This window comes from Castor canadensis, chromosome 16 (assembly GCF_047511655.1).
Source record: "Castor canadensis chromosome 16, mCasCan1.hap1v2, whole genome shotgun sequence".
NCBI classification, from domain to species: Eukaryota; Metazoa; Chordata; class Mammalia; order Rodentia; family Castoridae; genus Castor; species Castor canadensis.
The window spans coordinates 46788038-46802758 of record NC_133401.1 but is presented as its reverse complement, the minus strand read 5'-3'; the positions used below and the strand labels follow the sequence as shown (position 1 = coordinate 46802758).

General features: G+C 39.9%; 1 protein-coding gene across 5 annotated transcripts in view; it reads right to left on the bottom strand.

The window, feature by feature from the left end:
* Positions 1-14721, bottom strand: part of Kcnn2 (potassium calcium-activated channel subfamily N member 2) — a 453460-nt gene that overhangs the window by 25880 nt on the left and 412859 nt on the right. For all 5 annotated transcript variants that reach the window (XM_074056970.1, XM_074056969.1, XM_074056972.1 and 2 more), the window contains one exon: positions 387-528. In XM_074056970.1, coding sequence (XP_073913071.1) covers positions 387-528 — 142 coding nt within the window. The remainder of the gene's footprint in view (positions 1-386; positions 529-14721) is intronic.

Here is a 14721-nt window from a genome sequence, read left to right as displayed (position 1 = left end):
GTGGACCATTCAAGATGGTCCTCATTTTACAGATGAGGAAAATAAAAGGTCAGAGACACTGACTCAAGTTCACACAGGTAGCAGGAAATGGCAAAACATAGACTCAAGAAACTTCCTCTGAAACCAAAGCCCTAGGATGAAGTTAGTTCATGATTATCAGTGCGTGGCCCACAGAGAAAGGTAATAACAGCTCTATGTCTTCAACAGAACTTCATGATGATAAGAATTAAGATAAAATCTATTGATGTTTTCTCCCTTCCAACACAAAACATATTAATTTATACTGATTTACTGCTGTTGGGAAAATGACTTACATATATGGACTAAATGACTTAAGTGCTTTCTTGAATGTAAATAAAAGAGACTGGAAGTAAAAAGATACTTACCATGATTCCAGTAAGCAAACAGACTCCTTTCCCACAGTATGTGTTGGGTACCATGTCACCATAACCAATGGAGAGAAAGGTTATTGATATCAACCACATTGCTCCAAGGAAGTTGCTAGTGACATCCTGTTGGTCATGGTACCTGAAAAACAGCAAACAAAATCAGCCCCTTATAATTAATCTACAGAGCAACAGCCAAGGACCACTGGATTCATTCAATAAATTCCCTGTGTCTTCTTTAAACTATTCTATTTAGAGGTTTTCAAATCTTTAGCTGTAAAGGCGAGGTTCCGGTTAAGCAATCTGAAAGACATCAGAAAGTGTCTCAACTGTGAAAGAGAAGTTATACTATGTGAAAGCTAATTTCCTCTTTGGTGCAGGATAAAAGGCCTATGTTTATCTCTGTAGAACACTCTGGATTCTGACAATGTCTCATCACTCCTTGATTCCTGGCTGACCTGCCAGACCTATGGGACAACCTCACGCCACACATTTGTAGCAAATACTATTCTCTTTGCTGTCTTTATTTCCCAGATAAATACCTCATCACTCTGCAAAATAAATTCAGGTGGGAGACTTTCCTGTTTACTCCTCTCTGCACTGTCTCCCCATGCCCTCTCAGGATCCTATGACAAGTTTTTTTGGTGAGGAAGGATTTTAAATCAGAAATAAACATCACGTTTTATTTGAAATAACAGCATGAAACAGTAACTGTGGGCCCACGATGGACAAAGCTATCTACCCTGTAGACATACAATGGACGGGCCATATAAGTTGTTACATGGGTGGTTCTGCTGTGGGTATGTGTTCTCTGTAGTCACACAGCAGAACTGCCCTCTTTTGGTCTCCACAGCTGGAGTTACTTGCTTTTTGTCCACCTGCTCCTAAGGTCACCTTTCCTTCCCATCTCCAGAAACCACTTTAGAGGCCCTTACTTTTCTCATTTCTTGCTCTGCAAAAGATGCTAACTGCCTAGTCTTCATCCCCCAAGACTTTATTCACCCAATTCTGCCTTTCAATTTGACTGTCTCTGCTGCTGGAGCTGTGACAAGGAAGCTATCTCTGGCTAGATTCAATCCCCTCTATACCCTGTCCTGGGCCATGTCTGGCTTTGTCTTCATTTCTACCCATATGTCATGCTGAGGCTCCACTTCTATAATCTGAAGTGCAGAAGGTCCATGAGTATAGACTTCTTCTATGGTATCAGTGGATCTTGCATTCTGCCTTGGATACACAAAAGACTCATGTCTTACCACGTTTGTACCTTTGTCATCTTCCAGACAAGTAGAACAGAAAGTAAGAAATAGTATTTCCTGATACTTAGGTTCAAGAAAGAGAGTCTCCTGGTTGGAGTGAGTAGAACCCCACATAACTGTAAGGAGGAGTGAAGGCAACCACTCCTCTACAGGTAACCTGTAGAAAAGGAAAGGGCTAAAACCTTGACTATTCCACACCAAGGAACAGTCACTTTGTCCTACCTGTGGAGTAGGACATTCCCAGAATGCCTAGGTGGAGAGGCTATCATTGCCAAAAAGGCTTTTCCATGCACTGCTATGTTTCAAAACAGGTTCATGATGTTGAGGTGCTCTAGTAAGCATCGCTTATTACACTGTTATGGAAAACAGGGGATATAGTACCCTGCGGTTGTTACAGCCTGTTCAGGACAGGGGAGGCAAAACAGCTCATTTACTATTCAGTTTATCATTAGGAAATAAAGTTTCTCCTTGACAAGGCACGATTCACACACCAATCTGACATACTAAAGAGTTCAAGGTTCTGATCCCCTGAGGCGTGTGTACCTGTGCATCATATTTACTGAGTGTTGCAATTACTTACTTTTTTCCCATTTAACATATGTTTTACTATGTGGACCATCTTTGGCTGCAATCACTGCACTTTTTACCCTCCCATAGCAAAAAAAGTGTCCTTAGGTTCTTTGTTTCTAAGCACTTGGAAGTATGCAGGGTAAAAGCTGGTCATGGGGGGGTGCAAGCATATAATTCCAAGGCTGGACCAGGCAAAAGCAAAAGACCGTATCTGAAAAACAAGTTGGGTATGATGGTAAACATTTATAATCTCAGCTGCTAGGGCAGTAGAGATAGGAGGATTGTGTTCTGAGGCCAGCCTGGGCAAAAACACAAGACCCTAACTAAAAAAACACAAAGTTAAAAAAAAAAAAAACCTGGGGTGTGGTTCTAGTGATACAGCACTTGCCTAGCAAGTGTGAGCACATCAGTTTAACACCAAGACCATGAAAAAAATGCCCAGCAAAATCTTCATTTCCAGTTATTTCTGAGTACTACTGCAATTGATCAGAACACTTATTTGCTAGACCTGTGATTTTCCTTTGGTAGCGCAACTAATCACAAAGAGGAATTTGAGATGTCATACTATAAACCAAGCTCCCTATGGGACTACTTCCCAGCTAGTGCCTACAAGAATGTCTCAACTTTGGCATGGATGTGGGAACCTTCTCACCTGTTCTTCTTGGAATACCTTTTGTTTGGCTTTCAAAGTTAGGAGCAGGAAAGGACTAAAATCACAAAGTGAAGCACTCACTGGGACTTTTAGGTGAAGTGACTCTTCTTCACTGCTCGCCTTTGATGAAACATGTCTTAAATGTCCAACCTCATCTGATTCTTTGCCAAATGAGGTCTTATGCCACTATATCATTCTGACAATATTTATTGTATGCTATGCAAGGTACACTCTATCAGAGACTGCAATCCTGTATTGAAAGGCCTAATTAGAAACCCATATGTTTCTAAGAGTTGGTATTTTATGGCTTGGGATTCAATGGTAAATTATCCTTTTTACTCATGAAATAATAAACCTGTCTGGAAATAGCTCAGAATGAAAATAACATCCATACTCATGTTTATATTACAGTCAGACATATGTAGTTCTGAATACTTAAGATGAAGTAATTAAGGACCAAATTAGATAATATTAGAATAATTACCTGACTTCTTTCTTGGAAACTCAGAAACAAATATTATATTACACTTATCAACATGATGACATTATTACTTTCAACATCCCTAGGCTTTAATTCACTGCCAGATTCACACTACCAAGAACGACTTCACATGTACAATTTAAGGTTAAAGAAATAGCACGCAAGGGAGGGGTGAGGATAGGTAAGACACCTAAAAAAACTAGATAGCATTTGTTGCCCTCAACATAGAGAAATTAAAGCAGATACCTATTGGCAACTGAGGCCAATAGGAGAAGGGGACCAGGAACTAGAGAAAAGGTTAGTTTGAGAAGAATTAATTTAGAAGGTAACACACATGCACAGAAAATCAATGTGAGTCAACTCCCTGTATAGCTATCCTTATCTCAACTAGCAAAATCCCTTAGTCCTTCCTGTTATTGCTTATACTCTCTCTTCAACAAAATTAGAGATAAGGGCAAAATAGTTTCTGCTGGGTAGCGAGGGGGTAGGGGGGTAGAGGGAAGGGGTGGGGGGATAAGGGAGGTGGTGGGGGAAGGTGGGAGAAATGACCCAAACATTGTATGCACATATGAATAAAATAAAAATTAAAAAAAAGAAATCTATAAACATTTCTTATAGTAGAAGTTTATTTACAGACTTACTCAGACAGTCCCAACTTCCTTACAAGGGAACCTGTTCTGATACACAAAGACACAGTGCTTGTGACAAGTTTCCCATCCTGATCAATATGAATGCTAGTTTAAAATGAAAGATATTAAAATTGTTACAAGGATTGCCTAGTGGGCTTAATTTTGCAGGGAGGATGGTATATTGTGGTTTTAACTCAAAGCCTTACACTGGCTACACAAGTGCTTGCTCATGTAAGCCACATCCCCAGTCTTAAGTTTTTAAGATAGAAACTTTGGTGGGGGTTCAGAAGATACTTGAAGTGTTTTACAGCACTCCATTCTTGACAGACTTAAAGATTGTGAGATCAGTTTTAACAGTTTTAAAAGAAGCAATGTCTCTTAGTTTCTATTTCTTATTCATTCCTTCTCTTGTTGCTGACTGTGGGTCTAGTACTGTATCTTACATCACAAATGACAGCTTCATGTTACGTAGACTATTTACTGAGGTTCACGGGGGTTCTCTCCAAAGGAATCACTAGACTCTGCTGTGAAAGAGACAGGCTCTGCCCAGCACTCTTGCCTACCCTCATCACCTCCACAGTAGAGTCCGGCACCTACACGCCTCTCACAGAAATCAGGTATTTCCTTCTGCTTTGGATGCACTTTCTCCCATCTTGCTAGCCCTGACTTGTGCTTTGAGAATCTTTTCCTGGGTTCCCTTCTCTGAACTGTGTATAGCTTTTGGTCAGCAGGCACTTGTAGGCTCCTTCCTGCTTCCTCAGAGCAACCCCCAGATAACTCTAGCTCTATTTAATAAGTGTTCACTTGGGTCACGAAGCATGTAATGTATAATTTGCTCAGCTAACATATCTTTAGAATCAAAATTAAGAAGAATTTGAAGATCAAGATTATGCCTTACTCAACGTTGCATCATTACACAGTGCTTAGAAAAATGCAGAAGGGAACTAGTGTTTATTAAGTTAATTCGTGTGACAATGTGAAATATGTTTTCAACCTGAATTTCCCTTGGCCTTGGGCTAGGCCTTCAGGATCACGTAATACAAAGATGAAGTAAAGACAGAATAGTGTTTGCTCTTTAGTCACCTTTAATTATATATGTCACGGTTACATCCCAACATCTGTGTACAACTTGTAAGATATTTTAAAACCTACAAAAAATTGTTCAATAGTGGGTGTTAACAGCTGACAAACTATGTTCATTAATTCTCTATTAAACTTACTATTAATATTAAAAATGGCAAAAATATTTCAAATGTGAGCTCTGGTCTCAAACTTCCACCTTTTTTTTTATATAGTGAAAAGTATTATGAAAATTTAAATGCAAGTGATCAGTATACCATATTTTATCTCCTGGAATACCACTAAAATTACAGTGAGACAGTAAAAATATACAAACCCACAGCAACAAAGGGAAATGAGAAGAGACATCAGAGAATGAGAAATAACATATTTTATGAAAATGAAAATGCATTCCACTTTCAGCCAAGATGTAACCATGGAAGAACAGATTTATACACTTTTTTCGGTGGTACTGGGGTTAAACACAGGGCTTTGTATTTGCAAAGCTGAGGCTCTACTGCTTGAGCCATACCTCCAGTCCATTTTGCTCTGGTTATATTGGAGATGGGGGTCTCAAGAACAATTTGCCTGGGCTGGCCTTGAGATCCCCTTCCGATCTCAGACTCCCAAGTAGCTAGGATTACAGGCTTTAGCCACCAGTGCCTGGCTATACTCTTTCTTGAAACAACTAAAAATCAGATAATATATTTGGAAAAAAGCTTAACAAGACATTCATTGTTCATTCCAGCAAGACAAGCAATGATTTCTAAGAGATAGTAAACAACCACATTGAGCCATACAATTGTCCCAGTTTGATGCCTAAAGAGAATCTACAGAATGTAGCTCAGGGAAGGAAACCAGGCAGAGTTCAGAGGCCTCAGTGTGCTGAAGGAAAGGGCTGGAGATATAAGGAGGCCAAGGACTCATGGGACCAAAACTGAGAGAAGAGAGAGCTGTATGGAGAGAGACCCAGAGACCGACAGAGGGTTCTCCTTGATTATTCAGCATGTACTGAAATATCAGTATGTACAAAATGTAAAAAGTAGAAGTACAAAAAAAGTGACACAGTAACACTTAAAAATAGGCTGTAGTGCCTCTTCAACAAAAACTGCTGGGAAAACTGATTAGCAGTCTGCAAAAAACTAAAACTAGATCCACGTATATCACCCTATACCAATATTAACTCAAAATGGATCAAGGATCTTAATATCAGACCACAAACTCTAAAGCTGATACAGGAAAGAGTAGGAACTACTCTGGAGTTAGTAGGCATAGGCAAGAACTTTCTCAATGAAACCCCAGCAGCACAGCAACTAAGAGATAACATAGATAAATGGGACCTCATAAAACTAAAAAGCTTCTGTTCATCAAAAGAAATGGTCTCTAAACTGAAGAGAACACCCACAGACTGGGAGAAAATATTTGCTAGCTATACATCAGACAAAGGACTGATAACCAAAATATATAGGGAACTTAAAAAACTAAATTCTCCCAAAACTAATGAACCAATAAAGAAAGGGGCAAGTGAACTAAACAGAACTTTCTCAAAAGAGGAAATTCAAATGGCCAAAAAACACATGAAAAACTGCTCACCATTTCTAGCAATAAAGGAAATGCAAATTAAAACCACACTAAGATTGCACCTCACCCCTGTTAGAAAAGCCATCATTAGCAACACCACTAACAACAGGTGTTAGTGAGGATGCGGGGAAAAAGGAACCCTCTTACACTGCTGGTGGGAATGTAGACTAGTACAACCTCTCTGGAAAAAAATTTGGAGGCTACTTAAAAATCTAAACATTGATCTACCATATGATCCAGCAATACCACTCTTGGGGATATATCCAAAAGACTGTGACACAGGTTACTCCAGAGGCACCTGCACACCCATGTTTATTGCAGCACTATTCACAATAGCCAAGTTATGGAAACAGCCAAGATGCCCCACTACTAATGAATGGATTAAGAAAATGTGGTATTTATACACAATGGAATTTTATGTAGCCATGAAGAAGAATGAAATATTATCATTTGCTGGTAAATGGATGGAATTGGAGAACATCATTCTGAGTGAGGTTAGCCTGGCCCAAAAGACCAAAAATCGTATGTTCTCCCTCATATGCAGACGTTAGATCAAGGGCAAACACAACAAGGAGAATTGGACTTTGATAACATGATAAAAGAGCACACAAGGGAGGTATGAGGATAGGTAAGACATCTAAAAAACTAGATAGCATTTGTTGTCCTCAATGCAGAGAAACTAAAGCAGATACTTTAAAGCAACTGAGGCCAATAGGAGAAGGGGACCAGGAACTAAAAAGAGAAAAGGTTAGATCAAGAAGAATTAACCTAGAACGTAACACACATGCACAGGAAATCAATGTGAGTCAACTCCCTGTATAGCTATCCTTATCTCAACTAGCAAAAAGCCTTGGTCCTTCCTATTATTGCTTATACTCTCTCTTCAACAAAATTAGAGATAAGGGCAAAATAGTTTCTGCCAGGTAATGAGGGGGTGGGGGGAAAGGGAGGTGGCGGAGTGGGTGGTAAGGGAGGGGGTGGGGGAAGGAGGGAGAAATGACCCAAACATTGTATGCACATATGAATAAAAAAAATAGGCTGTAGTAAATGGTACAATGATACTTAGTACTAAGATACTAAGTACAATGATACTTAGTGGAGAAAAGACAGTATTAATTTACACATAGGCACTCTGTAATGCTGAAAAAGCCATTAAAATAACACATAAAATAATAACTCATAATCCAGTAAAAGATATGAGATGGATTTTAAATAGTAAATAATCCCCAAGGGGACAGAAATAGATGGGGGAAAAGGAACGAAGGTCATATTGAGACAAATAGAGCACAAATAGCACAGAACAAGTCTATCTAAAATCACATTAAATATAAAGGGCTTAAATATCCTCAATTAAAAGGCACAGATTGTTATAGAACTAGGAAAGTTTCATAGGTTTGAGAAATCAGTCATTACACAATTGGTGGGTAAGGTCCAAAGCTGGTAACAGAAATACTGCTTAAACCTCAGTCTATGGAATATGGAATAACTCAGGCCCTCATTCTGCATGGATTTCCCACAGAGCAGGAACTGGCTTTTCCTGGCACTGCTGGACAATGACCAAGAGATAGCAGATTTATTCTTTAGGTATAGACTCAGGAACCAGACTCAGGGCCAAATAAATGCTTAGGGCTAGAAAATGGGGACTGAATTCTAACTAAACAGTAGCATTCCTACTTTCCTTCCTTTGCTCCATATACCTGACCCTACTATGAGAAAGTATATTCTCTCTGGAAACAGAATTGCTTCAGAGAAAATACAATCATGTTGAAATATTAGGATTCCCTAGTAAAATCTCAGCTTTCACCCATCAGAGAGTTTCACCAGACACTAAGCCCTTTCCCATACACACGTTCAGCACACAGCTTTTGGTAGAAAAAAAAATAGACAAAAGAAGGGTGGGGGGAGGAAAGGGAAGAAGGATACAGAAGAAACTTGAGAGGATTCAGAGTGAGGAGGAGGGGAAGACCTGAACTCTACAGTGAAATTATGGAAGATCTAAGGGAAAACATTGCATTCGTAAAATAGAATGAAGAAAAATGAACTGAAAGACAAAATAGAGTAAAAACATAACCATAATGTAGTTAGAAAATGAATCAGTAGAAATCTCATAGAACAGAGAACAAAAATAACATATTCTGAGGCTCAGGACAGATGACCCAACAATTGTCTTTCCAGGAGAATATGCAAAGTAGAAGGGATGAAGTGAAAATATTCCTCATTTGACAGGAAAACAAAGGTAGGCATCTTCTCTAAAGAGATTTTCAGAGAATCTATACAGAATAAGAAAAGACCTAAGCCAAGGGATAGCACTATAAAATTTTAAATAACTGAACTAAAGAGAAGACACTAAAACATTCCAAAGATGAGTAAAAGAAGCCAGGTCAAAACATAAAAAACTGTTGCTTCTAAGATTATTTGTTTTAACTAGTGTTTTAATGTGTGTGCTAGGTGTGTGGGGGGGGCGGGGTGGGGGAAGGCAATCTATTTGTTCTGGTTTTGTAGAGGAAAGGGATGGAGAATCTTGGAGGAAGAACAGGTATCATTCTGCTTAGCTTGCCTACAGAGCAGGTGAATGCAGTTTTCTGTGTGGTGATCTTACTTGGGACAGGGAGACTTCCCCAGGGAATCAGGTCTACCTATGACTCCATTTAGTTCTGTGAAGAATCACCAGAACACTAGGCAGCCCTGTGGCTACAGGTCAAGGGGTGGTGTCCAAATCTGCTGAATGACAGTAGCAAAGTTGAAATTCCATGTCCAACAGCGGACCTAGACATGTGAGAGGAGATAAATAATTTCCTTCCAAACTGCAACTGTGTACATGAAAGATTAATTTAAAGTAAAAGCACATAGAATAAGAGATGAGACTAATTAAAACTTAGGAATAAAGAAATCCAAAGAAGGCTTCATTCAAAGAAGAAAAGTGCTGCGTGTCAATGGCTCAGAGGCAGACATAACAAGAATTTCTTGTCACTGGTCACTATCAATGATATTCACCTAGAGCTGCATTAGAGTCACCTGGAAAACATTAAAAGTTACTGTCCACATCCCTACCCTCAACCAAGCCAAGATCTCCACAGTTGGAGCCAGGATGCAGGGATTTTTTAGAGAGCTTCCCAGATGATTTTAATGTGCTATCAAGCTTTAAAACCATCAGTTAGCTTTATTTCAAGGGCAGTTTCTCCTTTGATAAGATTTTGAACATCTACATGTATAAAAGAGTTTTTATAGGCACTGGGAATATGTGGGTGAAAAACAAGTGGTTAAGTGTTCCTGAGAAGCTTAAAATCTAGTAAAAGATGAAACTGGTTGCAAGGAAAAGCAAGGTAATACTCAGGTCGTAATGTAAACACATACTGAGATAACTATATACAGAACAGATTGAAAGTAACGACATGAGTGTCTACCACACTGATGTCTAAAAGTATAGTTGTAAATTCAAATAAAAGGTAAAATACAGGAAGTTCAAACACTTCAATAAGAACCTGACGGTGCTCTCAATGTAAATGCTGTCCTGCATGCGTCTTATTTCAGAACAGAGGACTGCCCTGCCCTGGTCCATGTGACTCCTCAAACTCCTCCCTTCCTTGTATTCATTCTTACTTTCCTGTGCCTCATCGAGTCATGAAAGCTAACATGGCTTTATGGTCACCAACAGAGGTGAGCTTCTAGTAATAGCTGCCAGAAAATCAGGAGCTGTTGTCACGTGAACACATCTGTACAGCACTGAAACTAGAAAGCTGATCTTGAGTACAAATGCCCAAGGGGAATTATATTCTTAAACTTCATCACTCCCAGAGCACTTAAGGAAATACCAAATTCCAGAATAAAGCTGCAATGAGGACTAGCAGTTCTGAACAAGTTTTTCTTACTTTCTATTCCTTTCCTAACATTCAAACAGCACTTATTTCATTTCCTGGGGTGACCTCCATTCAATCAGCTCCTGCTTATGTGCCAGGCATCCTACATGTACTGTGAGCTGCTCCCGGGGAACGTGTGCTCCAGCAGAGACAAAGCCACACTTGGCCAGGCCAAAGATGCCCTTACCTAACATCAATTCTTCTAAAACACTGAATATTGTCCATGTCTGCCATGTGCCAGTCTCTGCTGATACCAAAGAGAGCATGCCTACATGGACCTGGCGGGCACTATTTTTAGAAGCTCCCACCAGGATTTTCCATAATGGATGTCAGCCAGCAGAGGATTTGCTGCACTTCTCAGAGGCAAGGAGCAACACGGTGGGCAGTCACTAGGTGGCAGTGCCACACCAGTTTATCCCCACTCAAACTCGAGTTGGTGACCAGTACTGGGGCTGTGAGAGGACCCCTGGGAGTGCTCTGAGGTGACAGCCCTCCTCTTGGACACCCTGGAAGCAGGTGGTAATGGCTGATACAAACCAACCTGGCCAATCCTGCACCCAGAAGCCCTGGGGTGTCACCCACAGTCTGAGAGACTCCTGAATATGTGTTGGGAAGGGGGTGTGTATCTGACTGTATGCCGATTCATCAGGTACATCTGAGATGGAGGCATCTTTCCACATTTCACTGATCTGGGATTCTTTAGCTCAAACACCAGGTCTTATCTCCTAAATAGAAAAATTCCTCTGCATGTTTCAAACTAGGCCATGTTGACATTAAGAAAGGCATCTGAGATGGGGCAAGAGGACTGCCCCACTCCTTGGCTCTGTGTGACACAGGTCTTAGCTGTGAGCCTCCCTTTCCTCTAAGATGAGAACCCAGCCATCTACCTCACCAGGCATCTGTGAGCACTGAGATAACACAGTGCAATCCACATAAAGACTGTGTATTCTATTCTGAGCCAGGTCTTCTTGACCCTATAAAAGTAGACACAAAGAAAGCATATTATTTCTGGGAGCACACCTTTCTGCACTCAGGTAAGGTGACATAGCTGAGGGCTTTTCCAAGCACGAGTAGCTTTTGGTTTTGCTCCTTCTGGGCTATTGTCCATTTTGCAGTCACTGTGAGTGAACACAGTCACTAGAACCACTAATGCATAAAAGCCAAAACAGGTCTGGAGAAAGGAAGGAGGAAGAGAAGAGATATGTCACAGCTACCTCAGCAGGACAAAGCAACATAGGTGAGAGGAAGTCAGTCACATATTACGAGAACAGGAACAAAGAAGGAGGTTTGGCAGTAAGAAGTCCAAGTAAAAAGCAAAAACCAAACAGCTCACAATTGGCTTCTCATAGCTGCTTTCTCCACCAACACCAGGCTTCTATCCCCAAGGCAGCAGGAGAGGGGAACGTACATTTTTGTGTCAAGCATTGATCATGATCTCCTGAAAAAATTTTGACAGAGCTTCTGTGTAGGGCTCTAAGCCAACTAAAAATAAGCCTCACTGATCCAAATCTACTCCACTCCAAGGTGCCACAGCTACAGTAGGCAGTCATCATGAATTGAGTCTAAATTTTTAAACTTCAAAGTACAGCAAATGAGAAATCCAATGTAGAACACAGAATGACAAGAAGTTATAGCCCCTGGCACGTCACAGTTTTGAGGCTGTGCTCCCAGGGAAGATCATTCCACATTCCTGAATACCATCACTTTACTCTTGGGAGAGGGGGAGCAGAGGGAGAGAGGGGAAACAGCAGAAAACTGAGCCACCAAACTCAGAGGGAAGAGAGAACTCCCAGGGACACTCAGCTGACGATGACCCCAGCCAGGCTGAGAAGAATGTTCACAGATTTTTCTGGGAAGGTCTTTGTGTTTTCCCATATAAACTCTAAAAGTTAGTCTTAGAATGCTTACTAATTGCACATTGCTTGACTACGCATAGGCAGCTAATATACAGCTGCAGTGGCACAAAGTGCCATGAACTGAACTAAATAAAATACAGGTTTAAGTTCACGAAGGAAGAGCATGTGAAGTGAACTGAGATCCTCAAACTCAACTCATCACCACTAATAATCCGCCAATCTCCTGCTCCATAAAGTCCACAGGACACCTTTGCATTTGAAGAGATCTGCAGTTGAAGCAATATGCTTTAAGTCCAGAAAGACAAATTTGTATGAGCAAAAAAAAAAGAGGGATGAGATTCAGGGAAAGAGAGCGGGCTAACAAGAAAGAGAGAGGGGCTAGAAGGGAGGAAGAGAATAAAATACTACAAAGAACTCCAGATAAAAATTTAAAATATGTTTAAATTAATGGCTGCAGAAAAATCACTACATGAACCATGAAAACTCAAAATCTTTGAATCTAGTCAGTCTACTAATTACTTATTGTCAGTTTCATTTTCTAGGTACTTGTACAAATAGATCATGGGACTTTCATTAGTTTGTACTAAAGTTTCAAGAGTCCAGAAAAAATAAGAAAGGAAAAAACAATCCTAAAGTCTTTCATTATTCTTCAGTTTTGAATATTTGAGGGACTTAATATAGCAATCAAAAATGCTTACTGGTTAAAGATTTTTCACCAGCAGAAGGACAGTACACACTCAGTGGGCACACACTCAGCTCACCAAGTATATTGGAAAGATGATGGCCAGTAATGAACACAGCAGATGCTTCCCCAATGAGAATCACAATTTTGACTTGCCATGGTGGTAATTAGATTAACTTTTTTACCCAGGAAATTAAGAAATCAATGCCAAGCAAAACATCAAAAAGCAGCTTGGCTGTACGAATGGTCTCTGCCCTTCGACTGTTTTGTAGGTAACCAAAGGCAGGAAAGATCAGTATTATGAAAATAAACCAAATGAGCCCGTGAGCAAGGCTTCAGTTGTGCAGCGCTTACTGGTTATCTCTTCAGAATGAGAACACAGCAATGATACGATCTTCTTAGCTTCTACTCTTATACTACACAAATGGAGCCTACCAGCCCAGAGACATTTTCTATCAAAATGACAAAATTGAGGTGATGGCAGTCAAACTTTAGCCAAATGCAACAGTTGGGTCTGAAGTACTGAGTCCTTTACATGGTAAACTTAGATGATGAAGTAATGCACATGTAACTCAAAAGGATCAACACCAGCTTTCACCTCCACTCCACCAAATCAGGCTTAGAATTACTATGTGCACAGCTTGGTTAGCACAGGAGTACTCTAAGATCTGTAAATAAGTAGTTGTGTGTGTTCTCCATAGACTTTCTAGCAGTTTATAGAAAATACCTGACCTAGAAATTAGGACGTATGAACTACATTGCAGCATTAGGGCTAGTGCAAATGAGGAACTGAAATTTTAAATTTCAGTTAAATTAAATTTTAATTTTATCTCATTTGATACATTTAAAATTAACTGAAACAGCCATACAGGATTATTGGTTGTCAGGCTGGAGAGCAAGGGCAAGAATGGTCAAGTAATGGGACAAGAGACGTAGAACACACATCATCATGCTTTAGTAATTTTGCTATTATAATTCAGCCATAAGAGGCAACCTCTGCCAAAGGGAAATGGCATAAAGAAATACAACTCATCCTCCAACGTCCAGGACTGTAAACTACAGATGCATCTGACACAATATTGTGTGTTCTACTGACATTTGGTTGCTTATCTTGTTGCTATGCCTCTTGGATAAAGAAAAGAAGTCAACCACTTTAAAGAAGTGACAAATTTTGACTCATTTTTGTATATTAATTCACTCAAACATGCAGTACTCCCTTAGTTCCTGGATGCTGGGGCCAGAGAAGGGGATTAAATCTCTTTACGTAACAGTTCCGAAACCTCTAAGGAAGGAAGGTTATTCTAAGCTGGCAGCAGGTAAAGCACTCTGTCCTTCCCATCCAGTCCATATTGGTCACTTTCTTACTCTGGGACACAGCTGGTACTCAAAGGAGGATTCATAGAAGAATTACTGCAGAGTAGATTCCTACAGGGTTGAATGTTTTCCAAACCAACTTGAATACAGAGTATCTCTCACTGCCGATTTATATACATGCACTCTCACACTGTTAGTGTAAGGGGTGGTTATCCTGGAATTATTTTGCAGATGTCTTTTTATATTTTGTCCAGGGCATGTCTTACAAACTCACAAACCTAATCCCATATATATCCCATATATACATAATTATTCATGTACTTCTGAATTAATAAATATAAATAGTATATCATTCAAATGTAATATATAACATACATGCAGGTACTTCAGAATTATAA